Below are 23933 nucleotides of genomic sequence, written 5' to 3'. Positions count from 1 at the left end.
TGCTTTTCCATTGTTTTACTGAAACTGAAAAAGGATTCTGTACCAAAATGTACACAATTTAGTAATAGTACAAAATGTTATTTCTGCAAGACAGAATGTCAGTTATATTCACCAAAATGAACACTGAACCAACCACTTATTGCCAGCTCAGTGTTACTTTAAATAAATCACTGGCTGAACACAGAAACAAAGCAGTTTCAACTTTGCATAAATAAATGGTAACTATTAAACAACAATACTTCAGGAAGATAAACATTCATGATATTTACATGCTACCACAGCATACCTAGCATGTAGTATGTCTTTGTGCTTGCACGTTAGCTTTATGAAACCAATGCATTAATATTATCTGATTTACTACAAACTAATACTTCATGATTTATACCAGACGTGCATGTTAAGAGACTAACATTCCCTTATCCCCCCTGGAACACTTCTGCATGCCAGTAAGAAGCATGTTACCCAACTTGCTAAAACCATCCTTCCAGCTAAGGACAAAGGTTCAAGCCCATTAATAGTATGCTTGCCCCAACAGGTTAACTCTGTAGCATAGCTTTCCTAGTGGCAAATCAACCCAAAATAAACCTGGGTTTCCTGCATTACTTTAAGGAACACCTGAAGCTACCTCACTGGTCCGAATACAGTACTTTTGTGTACAACTGTGTTTGATGTATTAGCTTTTCTCAGTCGTTTTAATGGATTCCCATACTAAGCATTTTTCATAAGACAGACAATTTAGACTTTTTAGAAAATAAATATTTTTTTCACAAAAACACTTAAAAAGAATCCAACATAAAAACATCTGTAATATTAAATAACAGCATGGTTTTCCTGGCTTTATTTTTTCTCAAGTTAAGCAGTAGCTATGCACCTATTCCGAGGGAATAAGTGTCAAACACCACAAGCCATTCATGTGCAAAAACACCATACTTTAAAAGATAAGATTTTAAAACTGTAAACATCTGTTCTTGACTCCACTCACTCAAATCCATTTCTATTTTATAAAACTGTGTAACAAACTGTATTAATACAGTCAAAGCTTTAAATGGCCCGATGTATCATTTTTATAGGCGTATCAGTTAAGTTTTGAAAAAACTCAGGATATCCTATTTATACCTGAACAAAATGCCTGGAGAGTTAAGGACAATGCTTTTTTTATGTTCCAGTACAGAATAATGTCAGATGATTCTGTACTTTGTAAAATAAGTACTTTCTTTAACGGAAAAATAATGCAACCCAATTATAATTTTAATGCTGCTTAAGTTGAACAGCAGCAAGGGAAATACAAGTACAGTAATGTATCTACCAACTAATGTGACAGTAAAATTATCCCATAGCCTAATACCTAAGCTCAAAATCAGAACAAATAAAATTAAAATTAGGAATTCATCAATAGCAAGTAGGCTGCTATCACTTTATATTTAAAAACCACTTTGTTAACCAGAAAACGAAGATCACATGGACAAATACATACAATCCAATTTTAACCAAATCATTTTTTTAAAACAACGTACCTAACATAACTTTTCATCTTGGTTATTAGTTTACAAGTTAACATATTTTCAACCCATAAAGACACAGGACTGACCCTTTGGAAAGCAATGAATAAGATAAGATGAATCCCTAGAACTCTAAAAGACATGTTCAAGACATCTGAAATAGCTCCATAAAAGGAGCCATTTTTAACCACTGAAGATGTTCAAAGGCAGAATGAGTTTCATTGATCACAAGTCTAATGAGCCTTTTAATTATCCTCCACAGAAATCATTTTCTTGAAGATGATTTTCCTTCTAAAATTTAGATACTGTGTAGTGTTCCTTTACATGTGATCAGTTTCTTTAACAAGGCTTAACTTCAGCTTTTCCAATATTCAAGCAGCTTTCTTGGTGCAGGTTCCTTGAAGATCCTGTAGATTTATTTTTGACCTAACAAAAATAGTAAATAAGGCATTTGAAATCATTGCTCTGTGGTATATTCTCTCTCATACAATTTTTATATATTGTGCTGTATTTGGGGGGAGGGGAAGAGGTGATGATGCAGAGAATGGTACAGAAGCTTTGCATTTCTCACCTATTATGGATCATGTGGCTTTTGACTAGATGCCCAGCTGCCAATGCTGCTATTAATGATAACTCCCCTGCCATTACTGTGGCGCACACAATTTTAGCAAGTTGACGTGCATTTTCACCAGGGTTATCTTGGCTTGCCCCCTGAACCCCTAGCATCTGTAGATAAAAAACAGTAAAGTTACACTTTAAAATCCAAGCACCAGTCAGTGTGTGTCTATCTGTTCATACAGAAAAATATTCTATTTAATTCATCACACCATACAAATCAGCTTTAAGTCCCTCAGATACTAAAAAGAAATGTTTAGTTTTAGAATAAGCATATGTATATTAATTGGCCAAAACATCTTGGGCGCCTGTAGACATGCAGGACGTCTACTCGGACGTGAGCCGTCTCAATTAACTGAATCTGCTAGAGCACGCTAATTAGCACGCTACAGCAGCCTCAGCATCTCATGTATTCAGCATCCCCGCACTTCAAAATGGAGGCAGGGGCACTAATTAATGCTTGTCAAATGAGTATTAGTTAAAGCACCTCTGCCATCATTTTCATATGTGGGACACTGAATACACAAGATGTTGCAGGCAATTTAATTAGAGCAGCTCCTGAGAGTCACTCTAATTAAAGCGCCCCTCCACCCCCAGCCTGGACTTGTAAAGACGCCCCTTATTCCCTTATGTCTACAACTTTGGAAGAGACATTACTGAGGCATACTATACAACAGAATTAGGCTAGAAATAAGCTAGTTTAAAAAAAAAAAAGACAATTTCCTTTCATGCTCTGTACCTGCAAGCAGGCTTGCTGTGGTAGTAAGTTGGTCCCTCCACCAATAGTTCCAATTTCTATAGAAGGCATTGTGCAGCTGATATACAGATCTTCATTAGTGGGACCAGTTAGCTCCATCAGAGTGATGCAGTTTGAGCTGCCCACGTTCTGTGCTGCATCCTTATATTAATATAGAAAAAAAATAGAAGAGAACTTCTAGGTAAGTTCTAAATGTTGTGAAGCTAGTTAGTCGTATTTAAAAAAAGTGAATATACTTAGTTAATATAGTCAATTCAAAGAGCTTACCTGCCCACAAGCTATGTAGATGGCTGTAACAATGTTTGCTGCATGAGCATTGTATCCACCTATGCTGCCCGCCATTGCAGAGCCCACCAAGTTCTTGTTAATATTAACTTCAACCATAGCTTCTGTAGTAGTCTTCAATACCTGGACAAAAGCATAAGCTTTTATTGTACTTCTAATTAGAGGGCAGTAATAATCCCCTATTGTATCCTAGTAGAGCCCCCTTTAGGCTAATTCCATGGGAGTTAAATTTGTCTCAAAATAAATACATTTGTCATTCATTTAAGAAAGGAGCCATTGCAGCTGCTAGGGAAGATTTCCAATAAGAAAAGCATGCAAACCACTGCAGCAATGCCTGCCACAGTCTACATATAGTCCAAACATAGGTAACGTGTATGTCAACAAGAACAGCAACAAACATGATTTGGCAGAAACAATCTGAGTCTCAGACTGCTTCTAACACAGCTAGCAAACATCTTAAATCACCCTCATCAGTATACCAAAACCTTCAGCTTCCTTTTAATTTTTATAACTATGTTATATATTTGAAATACCAAATTCTGCCATACCCTGAAAAAATCATACATTCAAAAGCAGTAGATAATCTGATATTTAAATATTAAGTCACAACAAATACTTTAGTGACTGATGAATCATTTTTATTTTTAAATATAATTAAAAACAAAAACTCTTTTGATTTTATCTGAAGCTCTTAAAGAATTTCCAATCTTGTGCTCAGGAGAGCAGCAGAGTGTAGGTCTGCTGCTATAGCACACATTTACCACGAAGTATTAGTTTGAAAAATTATATTAAGAAATGAGTTTTACGAATGAACTTTAATTGGTAACTGTATAAATTCAATCAATTTGTATTTTCTGAACTGAGGGAAGCAATTTGATACCTCTTTTCAAAAGCACTACAGAAATGTAAACACTAAAAATGGAAAATGATTACTGCAAAATGAAGTGATGAAATTTAGATAACTGGATTAAACAGTACAAACTTCTTAAGCGTGAGACCTATCAGACTGAGAGATACTTCTTTGCCTTGCTTTTGGAGACTCTCACCACTTACAATACCGATGTAAAAGCAAAGTGAGCTGTAATGCATGCAATTTACAAATCTGTTTCAAGGTTCGTTCATTCTTTTTTTCAGTTTAAATCAAAACAAGCTAAAAACAATTAGTTTAAAAATGCTTTTTATGAAATAAGTAAAAGTAAAGTACTTACTTCTCTGACAACCTTGGCAGGAATAACTGCTTCACAGACAACAGATTTCCCTCTTCCCTCTATCCAGTTTATGGCAGCAGGCTTTTTATCTGTACAATAGTTACCACTAACAGCCAAAACTTGGAGATCAGGAAACTCTTCATGTAGTCTTACCAGTGCCTTTTCTGTGCCCTGTTAAAAGAAACAATCTCTCTGAAGTTTAACCCTTCACAGATGCATAACAAAATAGTAGAGAGTTTTACTACTCATCCTGAAGCCAGTAAAGCATCAGCACCAAACTGAGCCTCTAGGTTTAGCATGCAACAGTGCTGCTCCAGAACAACACTAAAAAGGAACTATGCTTTAGAAAGGGTGCTTGTTTCAGAACCTTGGACTCTCCTCTTGGGACATGGGGTGCTGGCATACAGGAATGACAATCTTCATTCTATCTGTTCCTATACTCCTGGTTAATCTGGGGGAAAAAGGAAGACACAGACATTTCTCATCCCCACAACGCACACTAACAGAGGACTAGAGTGCACTGGCCATTAGTGAAGTACAAACACAATATGGATTGAAAATACTGGCTCCATTTTGCTTCTTATTTTGGAACTGAGGTATAAGTGTCTGAGTTCTGCATCCTCCATATGCTAGAAAAGCAGTCAAGTTTGTATCATTTTCAGTGCCCTTGTGGAGCACCTGCTCGTTTGCCAACTCCTTGATGAGATCTGTACGAAGGAGAACTTCGCTGCATCAACAGAAAGCCATCACTTGTACACAATTCTGGAAAAAACATCTATTTTATGACAAGGACATGAGAAGAAGTGCTCCTGTGTAGTCAAACCTCTTTATGTGGATATGGCCATGGTTTGTCTTTTCTTGTAGATATAAATCAGCACAATAGAACCTGGATGGTTTGTGAGTTTAGGTTCCTGAGCTCCCTGCAAAGATGAGAATTTGCAGAACAGCCAGAAGTTTACATGCGGCTACAACCAACAACTATACAGGACTCCTGAAGTGGTCCTACTGAGTAAAGAGGTACCCTTTAAAGTAAAAGCTACTAATGCTTGTGCAGCTTCTTTAATGTATTGTGAACCCTCTGATTCATCCAATCCAGGTTCTAATGTATTTAACTTGCATCTCAAATAGTGGATAAGCTGTTCTGGCTGTTCAGGCCAAAACAGGATCGTCAATAATTTCCTTAGAAAGAACAAGCATAACAACAGATTTTAATTATAGAAGAACAAATTTTTGATCCAAGTGAGTCAAAGAAACATATCTATAATAAAAAAGGTTACTTTAACTCTCTTTTAAATGTCCTACTCTTGTTTATGGTCAAAGAGGTAAAGTCAAACTATTCTATGTTCTTACTCATCCAAATAGACATATGGGAAATTAAGTTCTATGCACACCATGAGCAGGGCACACTTTAGTTACTAACCCTTGGTGCTGACTGGCACAAAATTCACATGAGCAGTCAGTGTTAAATAGCAACAACAACATATATATGCCTCAGCAACTTGTGGAATACACACCAGGTCAAAAGTAAAAAAAAACTGTATAGAACTTGTACCGCAACTGATGGGCTGACAGACAGATAGTGAATGTGTTGCATTACTGAAGAAACAGCTAGCCAGTATACAGTGATGGGGAGGGCTTGGGGGGGGGGGGGGGAAGCCATATCCTTCATCATAACTTTGATAATATTTTTTGCTAAGAGCTGCAAGTACGAAACCAAAGAGCCACTTTATGACTTGGGAACTGCAGTCTCAGTACCATTAAATTAGCTCTCAGTTCATTCACCAACTTTAACACCTTCTCCCCGCAACACAGACACATTTGTTTAAAAACTATTTAGAAATGCAGAAACAGAAACTAGACCTTACTTTTGAGAGCATGTTCATTCCCATTGCATCCCCTGTTTTGGACTGAAAACGGATATAAAGGTTACGACCAGCCAAACTGATGTGAAGCTTCTGTAGGCGGGCAAACCTGTAAGAGTCAAATGACAACACAGGAAATATTTCCTTTCTCCCTTATCTCCATAAGGGCTAACTGATATTCAGGTACAAATGACTGATAACCCATAATTAATGGTAGATAACCCTGCTAACCACAATCTGTTCCTCCTCAATGTAGAAAGGGAGGCCATCAGCATCAATTATCAGGCATAGAGTTCTCTCAAAAGAAGGGCTTAAAATGGACTAGTCCTGAGAGTATTTTTTATGCAACTTTATTTTTTCTTGCTATGACTAAATTGCTGACTGTCCTGTGACATGCAACATTTATTAATAATGCAAATGTTAACCAGATAGTAAACATTAATAATGTTGCTCCATTTTCAGACCAAAATTAGACAAATCCCAGATAGGAGCATGATAATTTCTTGCATCATAATATAAATAGACACAATTTGGAGCTTTCTAAAATGAAGCATGCTCACACACATTTTATCTCTATCTATATATCTCTCATCTAAAATGTGAAATGCTTTACAGGAAGTTATATACTAACCTGCTTGTGCTGTCAAAGGACTCTTTGATTACTTTAAACCCTTCAGAGTTTTCAAGCCAAGCCTTCACCTGTGCAGCAAGACAGGCAGTGGGTAGTCTTACAACAGGTCCTCTAGTCATTCCATCTCCTAAAATACAACTGCTTGCTCCTCCACTAAGCTAAGACCAAAAGGAACATGAACACGATTATGAATGACCAATAATGTTATAGAAACAAAATATATAGTGACAGTTTTTACATAAATTGATAACTTTGAGGCCAGGCAAGCAGCTAACCAATTCTGTCAGGTACTCACACATATTGCTCTGCACCCTCTGTTCGTACTTGCGACTAGACACCCTTCTGTTGTTGCCATTGGAACTTGAAACTCTTTGCTATCCAGAAAAAGAGGCCCGACTACACCTACAGGGATGGGCATGTATCCAATCACATTTTCACAGCAAGCTCCCATTACCTTAGAAATAAAGTTAAACATAACTGTCATTAAAGATGCTACATTGCTATAACATACTTCATGAACAAGTCTCTGTTTTTTCTTTATCCACAGAGCAGATTCCCATCCCAATGCTTATAAATAAATCAAACAAGTTACTTATATACTACCAACTAGCTTATCCATACAATGGAACTTTGTTTTAATGCATTTTATGGTGTTTTTATATTTGCACAGTTTACTGTACTTGTAAAAGAATAATAGTAATCTAGTGTAGCTAACTAGACTGTTTAATTCTTGAAGCAATGCCTGGTAATGAATAAAACTACATTTTTTTTATGTTAGTGACTGCTATGTCCTTGTATCTATCTAACAGAAAGTGTTACTACATTACATGAAAACTGTTCTAAATGGACTGTCTGACTTTGTAAGATTTTCCTTTCAATTAAGACTAAAACTCATTTTTCCATTCATCCTACTGAACTCATCTGTAGCATTAACAGAATCCCATGTTAGTGGGATCAGAGACCTGCATATAGTTATCTGTTTGTGTCAAATAACCAAAATTATCTAGATTCCCAAGATTTAATTTAAAATAAATTACACTGTACTACACTGAAGGTTCTCACAACAGTAAGAACTGAATGCAAATCAGTGTAAGCTGCCATTTTTGAAGTATTTGTACTGAATCAGATCCCAAACTAAATCAAGGTCAGAGAGCTCTCTGATAACTACTCAGAAATTATTGGTATACATGAATTATAATAATTTTGAAAAAACTGGGATAACAGAAAAGTTTCCTTGCAAATTAATTCATTCTTACTTGTCTACATCATCCTTACCAAAGAATAATTGTAATTCCTGTAAGGAAGATACTCTAAGGATGTAGGTTCAGGGAGCTTCTGAGATAAAATCTGTCTGCGGATGGATACACCACGTTCTTGAGTCTCCATCATCATTTCCAATTTGTAGGCAGGAATGTGCTTAGCATTGACAAGGTTGATGACCTCAGCATCAGTGAGAAATTTTGCACCTTTCTAGATATATTGAAAAAAAAAAAAAAGATGCTTTGATTGCATGGTAGAAACTGGTAGTACAACTATTTTTCCAGTGTGGAAAAAGATGCCCTTTATTTCAGAATCAGCAGATATCAACCTTTTGAAGAGATATTTCAATATCAATATGAGATTTGCAAGATGCAGAAACATTCCAACTTAACTTCTGGTTTACTTATATCAGTTATAAATGCATGTGACAGTGAACAGGCAAACTCTGCACTAGCAATGAAAGCCTTACACTTCTCTTTTCTCACCTCTGTATTTTGAAGTATACAGAGACATTCTTCAATAGAACGTGGGTCTTTGGGTAATTCAACTTCAGGCTCTTTTCTATTAAATGAAGAAGTTTCCATGGGGGCACAACTACCAACAACAAATGTAGCTTTGACTGATGACTCTGCTAATACAGGTTTTATGACTTCAGCTGCATAAAGACAATTAGAAATAGATTTTAGGTTACCACAAATTTAAAGCAGACAAAATATTTTTGGTTATAAACCAGATCCAGTATTAAATTAATTATTCAATACAGATGTACAGGATCAGGCCCAAAATCTAAAGATACCCTAAACAAAATTACCATTTCCCTCTTTGGAAATTATAGCTTCTTCACCCATGCTGGATTTCTGATTATTTTGTAAGAGTCCAGATTGTCTTCTGCAGCAGTTCTCAGGAATCTTTTTCTGGATCATCAATGGAGATGTTATAGGGTTTTTCAAAGAGAGCGTAGACTCAGTTTCTGTTTGTTCAAAGAAGATGTATTTCACAGCAAGCAGAAGGGCTAAACCAAGAGTGATTACTTGCTCAATATCCATACTTGCCATTCTAAAGAAAGAATGCAAAAAACACCAAGTTAAAATGTGTTTTAGAAATGTATTGATGCAGCATTGTAAACCCCCTGCCCCCCCAGAATCTCACACAATAGTTTAACAAGCAAAACAGAAGACAGTATCTATCTCAAGGAAATGGTACAAAACCAATCTACAACATATCTCTGCTAGCTAATTTTATATTTCTGTTCTGTATTTTATAAAATATACCGTATCTTCATTAGTTTTAACTAGAGCAATATGCTGATCTTATGGTATGCAGATGTAACTAAGTCAGTCACGCTATCCGCTTTATCCCTGCTTAAATGGAAAAACAAAGCAGCAGAGTCCAGTTTTCAGAGCTAATGGAAATCTACAACTCCCACTAATTCCAGGTGAGTTGTGCGCAGTCAGTACTTCTAACAATCAAACCCACAGTACTTTAATTAGAAAATAAATGTATTTAATGGAGAGATAACAAAGGTAAGTATCTGTTTCTACATTCCTTGAAGGCAGTGAAATCTTGTGCACGTGTTCCCAATGAATACAGAAACTGGTATGAACAGCTAAATAAACTACTTCAGTGTCATTAAACTCCTAAATCTCCCTCCACAACCAGTTCGCTCAAATTTTGTGTGCGAAGTTTTTTCAGATTTGTGAACTTGTAATTGATGACACACAAAAAGGTCATTCTGCAGTTTTTGTACTGAAGAAAACTGTTCACCGCCAAGCAAAGTATGTTCAACTAAACAAAACATAGGCCCAAGGAAAGAAAGAGAGATCTTGGGTTTAGGAAGGTCACAATTTTGTTCATACTAGATATAATGATGATATATCTAAGTACATAAATAAAAGAAATGCAGGTGCTGAGAAAATGTAAGTTTTATTTTCAATTATTTCTTGCAATGTCTCTTTATTCATCTGCTACAGCACTCGAGTTAATTACCTTATTTACCTGAATCCAGGATGACTTTGAATTTAAGATGACTCCCCAATAATTAGATTCTATACATGGAAAATTATAAATTTATTATGGCATATGTAAAATTGCTGGTGACTAGCCACAGCCCTCTTTATACTGGCTAGGTGGTGGAGATAAGAGAGGATTTTTTTTTTTTAAACCAGTCAAGGTCCCTCATATGCAGGGACTCATAACACAGTCAGATCTACTGAAATTATTATAGCTACACATATCTGAAACTCAAAAAGTAGCTGTAACGACCCTGGAGAATAAGCCTGATAAGTAAAAGATGTAATAAATCTTTTTAGTAGTCAATATTTTCAGCTACCTGGAAAGATAGAACTGCCATAAAGAAACATTAGGTTCAATTCTCTTTGGTGTATTTTCATCCAGTCCCACTGTGTTTTCTGCAGTACTGTTCTGAGCAGATGGTTCTGCTATCCAGCGGCTGTGGGCATGAACAAGAACCAAACCTAAAGACTAATAAAAAAGGCGGCAGTTAACCAGTTTGTTTTTCAGCTACAATTAGTTAACTAATCTAATAACATACAGTAAATTTTTGCTTCCTCCCCAGGACTCAAAGGTCTGCTTAAAAGATCTGGGCATAAAGTACCATAATTCATGCCTAAAAGCTTGTCTAATCTCTCTCCCAAGTATACGGTTGAGCCAATAAAAGCTCCCACAAAAAACCTGGTTTCCTGCTTTGATATGTACTTTAATTATGTCCTTACCCTTTTCTAGGAAGAAGGGAAAGGGGAAAGGAGAAAAACCCCAACACATACCATAATCATTTTAACCCTCTGTGTTACAGGGTTTGGCTTATTTTCTTCTTCTTCCAAAACACGGGCAAAGTGACTAAGCTGCCATATGGGACGCCCCTCCCGACTTTCCCGAGAAAGCTGCAAAAATAACCAAAGGTCAGTGCACACAATTAAATAGAACAGGAAGACAGACTTACCTCTAGAAAATTTAATTACTGAGTTTGTCAACAGCAGAGGGCATATCTATGCTGCAAACTTCATGTACCAGACAGCAGAGGACTCAAAAAATACTGTGCTACACAATCTACCCCCTAATCCAGAAGGACTACCTACATTTACTTGCTACTGGAGTGTGGGCTACTTAGTGCTGGCACTCAGCAATGCCAATTAGTCTGTCCATAGCATCAAAGAAACACGGCTACATTGCTTCCAGTTCCAGGAGATAGCTTGTAGAGAAGAGAGGTGTTTCCAAGGGTGCTACAACCTGGTACAGTAAATTCGCAATGCAGCCATACAAAAAGTTGCATTGGTTTAACTTCAGATCAGTATTTAATTCAGTGCAACCCCCACTATGGGCACTTTTTCACTTAAAAGTTGCTTATTTTGGTTTACTTGAAACCAACAGCAAACCAACTGAAACTAAGCCAGAATATGCACACGTTTAACTAGATCATTTTAAGAGCTTAATTAAATGGGCATAACTGTCTCATGCAGACACATCATTTGTTATGTTTGATTTACTTAATTATATTAAAGACTCGGTGACAATATATGAAGCATCAAAGAGAAAACTGAGACCCAGACTGAAGACTTCAGCCGAAAATGTTCAACTCTGTATTTTAAATTAAATCTAAATCTATACAGTAAAGAAATATACAGTGTAACTATGGGAGCATAATCCGATTTGAGAGGTATTCCAGAAGTTAAACATGAAAACAACTATGAGTTTTAAATATACTAGAAGATTATATTCTATTTTAGCTTTCAACTTCTTGTATTTATTGTAGTCTTTGGCCCAGGTGCATCATAACTTTTAGCTATGATTATGATTTCATTAAAACAAATTAATACACTGAAGGGACACAAACCAGAAAGGGTAGATTTACCCAAACCCAGGACATCTTCAAATTTAAGACAACTGCCCAACAATTAGATTCTATACATGGAAAATTATAAATGCATTTTAATTTTGTACATATAGAATCGAATTAGTGGACGACTGTCTGAAACTTATCCCTCCTACTGCTACGGCAAAGAAAGCAGTGGCAGGGGGCAAGGGGCCAGACCTTAGCCTCTTGCTCCCCTGCCCCTGTCTGTGCCTCCCTCTCCAGAGCCCGTCCACTCTGCTCCTCCATGCCTGTGCCTGTCCCTCCCAATCCCTTGCCCCTCTCTACTCCTCCCTGCAGCCTGCACTTCAACCCATTACCCCCCTCCCACCTCTGTAGCATGTTACCCCGTTTTTAAAAGCAGTAGCTAAACAAAGAAAATTATGGCATAGACATTAAGCCACTGTGCTCTAATACTGTTAATGTGATCTTGAAACTGGTCTTACCTCTAAGACCAAGGACACACAAGCTGGAAAGAAGGTCATGAAAACGAAGTAGTTGGCAAGAACTGACATGCAGCCAAAGCAGCACATGATTTCAAGTTGTCGTACTCCTATACACACACACACACACACACACACACACAAAAGAAAAAGGCCAAATCCTTACATTTTGGGAGCACAACGTAAGTTTCCACATACAAAACATGTTTACAAGGCTAGCAGGAAAAAAAAAAAATTTTGCTGACTTGCTATATCACAGAAAGGACTGTTTTTTCCTTTGACAGAGAAAAGTGAATATATGATAAAAAATAGCTCTGTATTTGTTTTTAAACAGATACACTAAAATATTTTTAGAACTTTCTAAATCTTCTATTAGGTTTTACAGTGTATAATGTGCCTCTAGGAATGAAACAAACTGTGTAGTTAAGCGTTAAAATATATTATTACTGTTGAAACTCTAATCATAGGACTAGTCCCAACTTTTCAGGCTTCAGTTTTCAATCTCCATTCCTCTGTCTAGCAGCAATGATAAACTTTAATCCATGATATTTTGGAGAGTCAAGTATCCAAAGAGTCAGGAACATTTGCCTGCAGCTACTCTTTCATAAACACTGAATGCTAACCAGTTATGTCATCTTTCTTTCTAATTTTTGTGTTATAATCCAAAACCAAAAAAGTTCCGGAAGCAATTTAAAATGTCAGTATTTGTCTAGTCATAAACACTGCAAAAATGATACAATTATAATAAAGGTACATTTAAAATAAACTGAATCTTAAAAATGGCAACAACAACAAAGTTTAAAGGTATTCTTCACAGGGAAAAGATAGCCATGGGCATTTTTCAGATGTACCAAAGTAGCCCGAAAGGTTTTTCTTCTCTACTCTTTCCCTCCAGAAAAAGCGATTCATATTAGGCTAGACAGGACCTGAATTTCTAAATGGATTTAAAAAAGATAGGAGAACTAATGAAGTGTTAGAGAGAACAACAGAGAGAATACTAAGAATGGAAATAATTTTTAATTGTACTATTTAACTCTTGTTGGCAAAACGATAAAAGTTTTGGACATGTTACAGATTCAACACCTGATGTCTTCAGTTAAAGTAAGAGAATTAACTGGATAAATCCTCCAATATATCCAACAGGTCCCACAGTGGAAGTGACAAGCAAATGAATATTCCAGGTATTTTTAAGAAGGTAAACCAGCAAGAAAAAATACCCTCGGAAATCCACAGACTACCAATTCATTTTAGACATTATTACGGCATATTATATTTATTGGTGACATTATCAGCTACACTGGCCAAAAAAAGCCAACAGCTGATTTGTTGATTTTCCTTTTATAGGTGACGATCTGATATGGCACCGATATATTGGTGCACCTCTACTTTGAAGTATTTAAGACAGCTAAATTTTAAAAATCTTAAATATTGTAGATATCTCTTTTTGTGGACTTATGGCTTACAGTTTATTCCAAAAAATTACTGAATTATTTATGTCTGAAAAACTACTACTTTTTACACTTAACTACTTCTCCTTAATTACTAGACCTAGAATCAATGAAGATCAAGAGGTATACGAAAGAAAAATGTCACTGGAAGTTTTAGTTAAAACAGCCTAATAATCCTTAGCACATAGTTCCAATTTAGAAACATTAGTTCTTGCAACAGCATGATGTAGGCAAGCAAGTGGTTTTATCTCATCCATTTGTAAAAAAAGGTTCCACTATAATGGAAGATTTTAATTTTGACAAGATCCAACTCTGCAAATGGATATGTGCAGGAGAGCTTTGTACCTGCACGCTATCCTGTAAGAACCCAACGGAATTAATTATTTTTCCATCGGGTCATCAGACCTCAGTACTATTCAGATCTGAACAACAACAAAAAAAAGTACTTAAAAAAAATAGTGGTATCTCCCCTACCGTGCCCACAATGTGAAACATGATGGATCAAAAACATCAATTATTTGAGGACCTGAAGATACCCGATACTATAATTCAGAGAACTAGACCCTTGATTTTGTCACTCACCGGACATGGTACCAACACCAATCACAAGACACTCAACAAGGGCATCTAGTGTAAATGTAGGACCCAAGATTGCCATTCCACGTGAAATATTTTCTCTTACTTCATCCTATAAAAAACACAAATCTCTATCAATTAAAACAAAGATAAAAATTGGAAAAAAAGGAATATTTGCAGTTACTGAAGTCCGCAGAGAATGGTTAGACTCACAACTTTTGATTCCTGAAGAATTGGATTGGCAGGAGTCAGAGGAAAGATGCAATGACAGGCATAACTGGTGAGCTAGATTTGTTCCTAGAACCTCTTAATCCTCAAAAATAATAAGATACAAGCCCTCGAGCAGGACTAGGCCTGTTCTTACGTTCTTAACTTCATATAGAAGTACTATAGTTATAACTAACAAAGCAAGGATTAAAAAGGCTTAACTCCTTACTCAATATAGATGCGGTTGTTCATTCCTCAAATTCTCCTAAGGCTGTATTTGTTCTTTACTTTAATCATTTCAGTTCATTCAGGCTGTTATCCCTTTTCTTAAACATTTTTATTACTTCATCATTTATGTAATCTAATTAAAAAGTAACTATTTTAGATAGCAGGTGTTCTGAATCACATTTAAATTAAGACAGACTTTTGATTTAAAAAATTTGTAAGGTTTTTAAAAAGATACAACATAGCAACACAGAACTACTTAATTTCTGTGCCAACTAACTTTTAAATAATAGTTGTTTTCTATTCTAAGAAAATTAAGACTACTCTGGATCATAGGCTGAGTCCTAAACAACATATCCCTTTTTCTTATGAAACAATCCATTTAAAAAGGCATTCCAGGTCTCCCAAGAAAATAAAATCTCATGGGTATAATTGTTCATGAAGAATTCTCCTCTCGCACAGGAAGTTTAAAAATGTCTCTTTCTTCAAAAATGAAAATTATATCTAGATGCCTGGATCTGAGTCTCCAAATTCAAAAGCTTAGTCCTACTCAAAGAAGGAATTTAATGATAAAGCTAAAAAAAATTATTATAATGACATTAATGTTAAAATAGAAATTTCAGACTTTAAATGGAACAACATAAAGAGGTCAATGAAAAAAAGAGAGACTGGAGCCCAATCCGAAAAAGTCACTGGCAACAATCCTAAGAAAACTGACAATGTTTAAAAAAAGTAAATATCATTACATTCCACATTCCAGTACAGGGCATTATTATTCACCAATTTTAGGAGACTAAAAATTGTAGGAATTCTCTCACGCCCCTTAATTCTAGTAATTAATATTATAACTTGCTTACTGTATTTTCTCCCTCACAACACACTTTTCCCCCAAAACAGATGTTGAACATAAACAAAAACATAAGAAGTATGGTGATGGCAGTTTCTGCTGCTTGTTCTGGCTGGGCAAAAACAAAAGTACAGTCTGCACATGATCCATAGGGAGCAGAACAATAAGTAGGTTGGCTCCCCTGGTGCTGCTACTCAGTTATGTGTTAGATGTTAGGGCTGGAAGGGACCTCAATAGATCATCGAGTCCGACCCCCTGCAAAGGCAGGAAAGAGTGCTGGGTCTAGATGACCCCAGCTAGATGCCTATCTAACCTCCTCTTGAAGACCCCCAGGGTAGGGGAGAGCACCACCTCCCTTGGGAGCCCGTTCCAGACCTTGGCCACTCGAACTGTGAAGAAGCTCTTCCTAATGTCCAATCTAAATCTAATCTCTGCTAGCTTGTGGCCATTATTTCTTGTAACCCCTGGGGGCGCCTTGGTGAATAAATCCTCACCAATTCCCTTCTGTGCCCCCGTGATGAACTTATAGGCAGAATGTGCTAAAATGAGTTTTTTTCATTCTGCCTTTCGAAAACAAGGTGCAAACGTTATTCCAGGGTGTGATGTATGCAAGAAAATATGGTATTTATTCATGAAACTAAATGGCTTTTCTTACAGTTTTTCTATCTTAAAAAAGGCAAGGATTCTTGCTATAAATAAATTCAGTGAGATGGAAAAAGGCAGTTATTTAGAATAGCATATTATTAGGATAGGGAGCTCAAAACTGAGGCCACACAGTGCTTGGATACTTAAAGCAAGCAAACAAAACCCCCACAAAATGTATGTTTCATACAAGAAAGCATAAAACTTTTTTTTTTCCTCTCCTTTTTACTTAAGTCCTTTACTTAAGGATTGTTCAGGTGGTTGTACATGTACCTTACAACCTTTATTCTAATTAGTTTTTTGTCTGTAATTGACAGCTTTACTAACTAGGTTTGCTTATTGTCTTTACACTAAAATCACAGGCCCAGATCTTGTAAGCAATTCCATACGAGTGAGTCTGCTAAATCTGACTAGTCCTATTGACATTTTAGTCAGGCTACTCATTTAAGCGCCTCCTAACCTAGAATATCAGAACATTAGAATTTTGAATTTCATAATGGAATTCATAGTGGATTTTATATTCTATATTAACAGGCTTGACATAGCATTAGTAGGCATAGTTTTGTTCATGCACATCTCAGTTCTCTGGCACTCATATTCAGGTGATAAATTCAATACCTAAATTATTAAAAAAAATGCTCACCTGTGAGTTGGAACTGAGTGCAAATTTGGCTAATGCACTGGCTCTGGAAAGATCAATAAGAAGCAGGAAAAATGGCAATGCCTCACTGAAACAAAAGGAACTTGTTAATGACAAATATCATTACATTAAAATAAATTAACAAAAGCCCAAATCTGTGCATTCTCCCTAAAACAGAGGGGAAACATTTTTGAAGAGGGAGCTACATATGTTAATCTATCAATTATAGTGTTCTAAATAATTTAGATCAGAAAAACTCTTACATCATTTTAGAATGAAAAAAAGTTCCATTTTTCTTTTAAAAACCTAAAAATACATAATACTTACTTCAAGCCTGTCAGTTCTTTGTCCAGGAAGTGAATTACCACTGTACTAAAAACAAAACTTGAGAAGATTGTGAAGAGGCCAGCAATACCTTTAAGAAAAAAAAATACTGAAAGTCACACATTTAGATGCCAGCTAAGACAAACATGAAAAGTCAAACAGCTTACAATCTAATTTTCAACTTTGTCAAAAGGTATTTTTTTCCAAAAGATTCTAGAGTCTGAGTCTTCTCTTTTGCAACAAAAGCAGTTCTCCAAGACTCAAGTATTTTAGTGCTACTGTAACCCAGGGTATTTATTTGATATTCTGACTCTTTTGAGCACCAAGGCAATTCCAGCTAATTCTACATTTGGGAAGGATGATTTCGTTCATACCATAACATTACCTAGAGAAGACAGAAACCAGTTTAAAAACTAAAGGCTAAATTTAATGCAGTAAGGGTTTTTTTCTCAGCTGCAGAATACAATGAATACTCATGAGAAAATACCACTTTTTCTTGTTAATTAGAAAGCAAGACCTATTCAGAATGTCAAGTTGGGTGCTCGCTGGGAAAACCTAAAACATAAGAGTGAAAATCATTTATGAAATTACTACTGCAGTAAAATTTCATTGTGATCAGAAATGCACACAGATCCAAAGAAGGCCCACTAAGGTGGTTAAGGAATGGAAACCTTTTTCTATGAAAAAAATTAAGGAAGCTTGGCTTGTTTGGCTTAACCAAAAAAGAGATGATGAAAGACACAGCAGAGCTGTACCTTACAGACTAGTCTGTTAGGTGCAACTCTTCCCTAGCTTCTGTCTAACTGCAGACTGACATAGCTAAATATCTCCTTTTTAAAACAGAGATGGAGAAGGCATGTGATTACTCTTTACATACATGTTTGTAGGGTAAATATTCGGGAAGCAGGACTTTTTAGGCCAAAAAATTATGCTAGCACAAGGCCAAATGGCAACAAACTGGAAACTATAAGAAAATTTCTAACCAAAGGAATAAAGTTTTAGAATAGTCTTCTAAGTCAGTTAGATGGACAAAGGAACCTGAACTGCTTTAAAATTGAACTAGATAAGTTAATGGTAGGGTTAGTATGATATATGGACAGATATTTATAGCTAAACCATGTGTCTCATATAGAAGCCATATTCTCAATCCCAGTGTTGGGGTATAACATCTAAGATGTAAAATCTTTAAAATACAGATTTAAAAACACTGGTTAATTAAAAACAAAACCTTCCAAAGGAGATCCTTCTATAAATAAAATTGATTTTTTTTATGGTAAGTGTAGGAAGGAAAGGTGATATGTGAAATCTAGTCTAAGAAAAAATGTATTTGGCTTTGGCTTATTTTACTTTAATCCAGTAGTTAGTCAGCCTTTTACCATGAATATTTACAAATTTGTTTCTTTTGCAATTCAAGTCATTTCAGTACGGGAAGACTGCTGGTGTACAAACTTCTGATAAACTGGGATTCAAACGTTAATACCATCTTTTTAAATTATAATTTTTCTTAAAGAAACCCCAAACCCATGGTTTAACAATGCTTAAAATTAAAATTATTGCTACATTTAAACAAAATAAAATATCCAGAGAATTCAAATGCAGATCTCCTGGCTTCTCACTAACAGAAAAGAAATGAACATCAGCTACTCTGATTTCTGAGGGTGGCCAGACTAAAAAAGTTAATCCCACTATACATGTAAGTATTTATAAACTAATAATCACTATCATTCTACCAAAATAAATAAATAAATAAATAAAGTAATAAATACAAAATGAGATACAATACCTAAAATATATTTTGATCCAAGTTGCCTTAGATTCTGAAACTGGAAGTAAATGTAAAGGATTGCTATACAGCGTGTGATTGTCAGGATTATGATATCACTGCTCAAAACATCCTGTTTAAAATAAAAACAGCTTTAGTTGGCTTCCATATTAAAATCAGATGACTGCTTAACAATTAGAACTACCACAGCTGAGGCTATTAAAAAAACAACAACAAACAAACCATGGGATTCTACTGTAATACAGCAAGGACTTACCTTTTATCAAGTATTCAAAAATTTTAAATATTGCAAAAATACTGAAGTATTAATGCCAAGTCTCTGTGATCTAGCAAGTATCTTATGATTAAAAACTCAATTAAACAAAGACCTACTGTATCATACTGTCAAACACCTGCTCATAGAACTATAAACTTCCAAAAACAGGGAAATGATGTGGACATTTTTTTTTTTAGTGGCTAGCATGAGAATTACTTTATTTCTAATACTGCACTAAGATTCTTCAGCATCTGCCTCTACTGTATGAGAAAAATCTGTATTTTAAACAGAGAAGTTTCAGATAATTAGTATACCGACTATACAAAGCAATTTTAAAATTCTTACTTCTTCAAACTTTGGGCACTCATAATTCCAGCCACAGATCTTATCGTTGCCTGTAAACATCTTCATAGACATCATACAAATGGTTAACGTCACAGTCCCAACAATGACTTCCCATGGATGAGAGGCAACAAAAAGTCCGTGCATTCGAAAGAGCCTAGACAGCATTTTCATGTTTGTTTGTCTTATACCTAGAACGATATGCAATAGAGGAATATTTAACATAGATAAGTGAAAGACATGGAAAAATGAGAAAGATCTGTAACTTCCTCCAAGCTACTTCCCATCAGCTTTGTTTTATCTTACTAAAAAAAATCTTAGCTCTATCACCTTACCTTCCAATTTAAAACAATGCATTTATTTCTACTGTCCCCAAAAAACATTTACCAATCTGTTCTACAGCTGCCTCAACATTCAAAGAAAAAAAAAATACCCCAAAACCATACATGGGTTTTCCATCCCAACTTCTCCAGACAAGGATTTCTTCTTTTCCAGTCTCTTCTAACCTCCATAACCTTTTATGAATTACACTGGCCTTCCCTCTAGTCAGTTCTGCTCTGTAATTATTTCTTCTGACTTCTCTGCCATTAAAGTCAATTGTTCCGACTTGCACATGCAAGGGCTATGAAATCTCCAGACTCTGCCTACAATTTAGATTTTTGTGTTAGTAACAGTTAGTTAGTGTAGACCAACCATGAACATTTTAAACACTAGGCCAACTAACTCTGCTTAACCAAAGATACTACATGCAAAATATAATGTATGACCTATGCTATTACTCCCATTAATGCTATTTTGGGGTTGGGAGATTTTCACAAAAAAATGGTAAGTGCAGAAGAGGCCTTAAGTTCTTACTGCAGTGTCTTCTTTTTCAATATTTCTTTGGGGAACTCTTACTTTTAACAGACCCTTAACAAGGCTCCAGGCTGGACTTCTTCAATATATCATCTCATTCCCTCCACATAGTTTCAGTGATTATTTTTATACTCATGACCAAACTGACCTATCAGATTTTTCATCATGCATCCACATCTCAAACACCTTGACATCTTATTTACGCTTCAAACATCAATCCCCTTATTAACTTCTCTATCAGTTCCCTGCATTTTCCCCACCCAACCCTACAATTTTAATACTATTTTGACTCCTCCTTTTTTCATTCCTCTTCTGCATGCAGGCACTCTACCACTTTATCTTCATTTTTCCTATTAAAACCTGTATCATTTTCACCTCTACTACATTTAATCTGCTCTAGCCTACCTGCCTCACACCATGCCTACCATTTCAGATCAGTTTAAAAGCAATCCCAAAACCCTGAAGGTGGCATGGCAGATTGACACATTAGAGATTACGTGGTTCAGAGAAGCATAAGATTTCATAAGTGTCAGCATCTGATGAACTAGGCTATATTACTCTCCAAGGTTCCACCCTGCCCTGCCTTCTGCTTGACTTCAGACTAACATGACTAACCACCTTTCTGAAGACTGTCAAAATGAAATGGTGGTGGTGTCACTGAAATCAATGGCAGAAATCTTACCAACTTTGATAGTCAGAATTTCATCCCTGTTCTTGATAAGTATTTTGGAAAATTAGTTATTGATACGAAACATAAAGGTGCATAACTACTAACACTGATTAAAAATAATTCCATCAGCCAATGACAGGCTCTCATTTGTAACCCAAGAATGTTTTATCTGCCTGGAAGCAGCAGCTTTCATTGAATAAAGACATTTAGCTTCTTTTAAAAAGAACTTTAATACTGCATACTTACTGGATTACTGTGCATTGTAAAACAAAAAACAATTTTCAACAACTTTACAAGCACAGACTCCTAATTCTATTTAAATAGGAAAACATAATAATCAAGTTAATACAACAATGCTTACTATTGTTGAATAAGTGATGGGACTCTACTGTATTTTTGATGACTTTCAGAAATATAAAACTTATAATGTCTAGCACCTTCCAGCTTGCCCTCATTTCCCACAGCAAGATCTATTTTCTCAGCACAACTGTACTTCCTAGTAAGCTGACAAGTCCACTGATCCCAATTAATTCTCTGAAAACTGGCATATAACAATCTTTCTCCATCCTCGTGCACGGCGCCCCGGGGACAGCATGCAGCGACAAAGGGGGCTGCACAGAGTTTGTCAACTGTCCACATAGCAACATTAAATTCCAGCAGTGTAAGAAGGCAGCCAGACATCTGGAGTCACTTCTGTACACAGGGGGGGCACTTGCAACAGTTGCCACCACTGCTGCCAAGATTGCATGGCTGCAGCAAAAGCCATTTTTTCCACCCTCCAGCCACGTCATCTACCCTAGTTACACTGCTGTTAAATTAATTTCAATAAAGCCAATTTGTGAACCTACAGAAACAGATATTAACTGAATAAGTTACTGCAGACCCCTGCTTTTCTTGAAATAGCGGTGAGTTCTTCTGTCCATCACTTTGTGAAGCAGTAAGTAAACACAGTATGATACATTCACCAACAGCCAGTGTCCCCTATTACTTATTCAAATGTATGCAGAATATCAAAGAGCACTTAACAAAATGCAAAAAATTCCAGGTGCCTTGGTCAAACATGAAGTTTACAAGCCTACTTACAAAAACACAGGCTCCTGCAACCTCCTCAAATCCAAGAAAGAATTAAGGGATGAAAAAAGGAGACGAAAACACATGTTAAATACTTTTAAACTGTAGCTGGCCAAAAATCGCAGTGACCTGCAAGGGAAGAGACTACCTATGTACCACTTCATCAAGAGCAGGGGACAAAAACGCCCCCCAAAAAACAAAAAAAAGCAAAAAAACCCAAACAGCATCTTATTAAACCATCAAAATAACATCCCATCAAGCCAGCAATAATCTCCCTAAGAACCATCCAGTCAGGTTCCCTCTCCAATTTCAAAACCTCTAAGCCCAAGTAAAATTGCAGTCAAGCACAATAAGCAATAAGAGGTAAGCACCCAACCAATGTAATCCCAACATTACTGCAGCGATGATGACATCCCTAGGTGGCCCCCAAGCCGCTTTCAGGGTGGATGTACAGTCACTGACTGGTATGACTATCGTTGCCCTTCCTCTCCTTCTACAATCCTACCTCTTTCAATACCCAAGACCTCTGGCTGTATTGCGCACCGCTCACTAGTCATTTTTCAGCACCCTACAGAGGTCTGCAGGAAATGGACGCACCTTTGAGTCCTGGGGTGAGAGACCTCCCACCCCTTCCCTCCCCTGCACACCAGGGCCGGGAGACCCCCCCAAAGCAAGTCCTTTCTGAGGTTTCAGACGAGACCCCAGCGAAAACAAACCGATCTGAGCGGTGCCCAAAGCGATGCTCAGGCGGTCCCGCCCACACAGCAGCTGCACGGGCCGGGCAGCGGTGAAGCGCCCTCTGCCGAGAGCCGGCAGGACAGGGGCCGCCCCGGCCTCCCCGCACTGCGCCCTCCACAGCCGCCGAGACCCGGGCGGCCTCCGTCCCCGTCCTCCTGCGCGGCCCCCCGGGGGCAAGGGGGCACAAAGACGGGGCGCGTCGGGCAGGAGGCTCCTCTCAGCCCCTCGGCCGCGGCCGGACCCACCCAACGGAGGCACCCGTCACCTCGCCCCCTGCGGGCCCTTCCGCCGGGCCGCGGGCGCGGCCCGGCCCAACCCGTCCCCGACCGCGGAAGGCCCCCGTCGCAAAGCGGCTGCCCGCGGCGCGCCTGACGGGAACGGCGGCCCCACCGCACTCACCGCCCGCAGGCCCCAGCGTTGCGCCCTGCTGCCTCCCGCGTCGCTACCAGCCGTCGCCGCCGCCTGCCTCGCCTCGCTCGTGCCGCAGACTGAGGCGGCCGCTGGCGCCGCGACAAGGACACCCGGGGAGCGACACCCTGGCAGCCGCCATCGCCCGATCGCGCGGCCAATCGCGAGCGCCGGACCCGCCCCGCCGACCACGCGTCACCGCCCGTTGCCCCAGCAACGGACCGGCGAAGCCGCACGGCGCTAGACAGATCAGGAGGGGGAAACGCGCCATCTCGCCATGGGGCCGCCGGCCAATGGGCGGTGGCGGTGCCCTCCTCGTATTTTCTCATTGGCCGAGAGAATGCGGTTTATTTGCATAGAGGCATCTAACGAGGTGCGGGTTGGCTTTGGGGCTGTTCGACCTGACGGTGGGAAGCGGAGTCCTGTGTTGGGGGGGCGGGGGACCAGAGGCGCCCCGGCCGGCGGAGGCTAAC

General features: G+C 37.8%; 1 protein-coding gene across 6 annotated transcripts; it reads right to left on the bottom strand.

The window, feature by feature from the left end:
• Nucleotides 1-23603, bottom strand: HMGCR (3-hydroxy-3-methylglutaryl-CoA reductase). 6 transcript variants are annotated; one of them, XM_014594626.3, is made up of 21 exons: nt 22327-22905; nt 20165-20362; nt 19722-19909; nt 19121-19232; nt 17341-17428; nt 17017-17101; nt 14459-14564; nt 12432-12538; nt 10901-11017; nt 10447-10598; nt 8929-9173; nt 8603-8772; nt 8133-8327; nt 7153-7311; nt 6858-7015; nt 6230-6335; nt 4365-4535; nt 3139-3279; nt 2854-3012; nt 2071-2225; nt 1-1925 (listed from the first exon to the last, which is right to left on the bottom strand). In XM_014594626.3, the coding sequence occupies exons 2-21, from the start codon at nt 20175-20177 to the stop codon at nt 1871-1873; spliced, it is 2682 nt and encodes an 893-aa protein (XP_014450112.1). In that variant the 5' UTR covers nt 20178-20362; nt 22327-22905; the 3' UTR covers nt 1-1870. The 6 variants fall into 6 exon arrangements, with proteins under 6 accessions (XP_014450112.1, XP_014450120.1, XP_019338011.1 ...); XM_014594634.3 differs by lacking the exons at nt 20165-20362; nt 22327-22905 and adding an exon at nt 23452-23603; XM_019482466.2 differs by lacking the exons at nt 20165-20362; nt 22327-22905 and adding an exon at nt 23298-23383.
• Between the last annotated feature and the right edge of the window lie 330 nt (nt 23604-23933).

The sequence above is a fragment of the Alligator mississippiensis genome, chromosome 3, assembly GCF_030867095.1.
Source record: "Alligator mississippiensis isolate rAllMis1 chromosome 3, rAllMis1, whole genome shotgun sequence".
In the NCBI taxonomy this organism is placed as follows: Eukaryota; Metazoa; Chordata; order Crocodylia; family Alligatoridae; genus Alligator; species Alligator mississippiensis.
The sequence above is the reverse complement of the archived record's forward strand: the minus strand, read 5'-3'. Positions and strand labels throughout refer to the sequence as shown.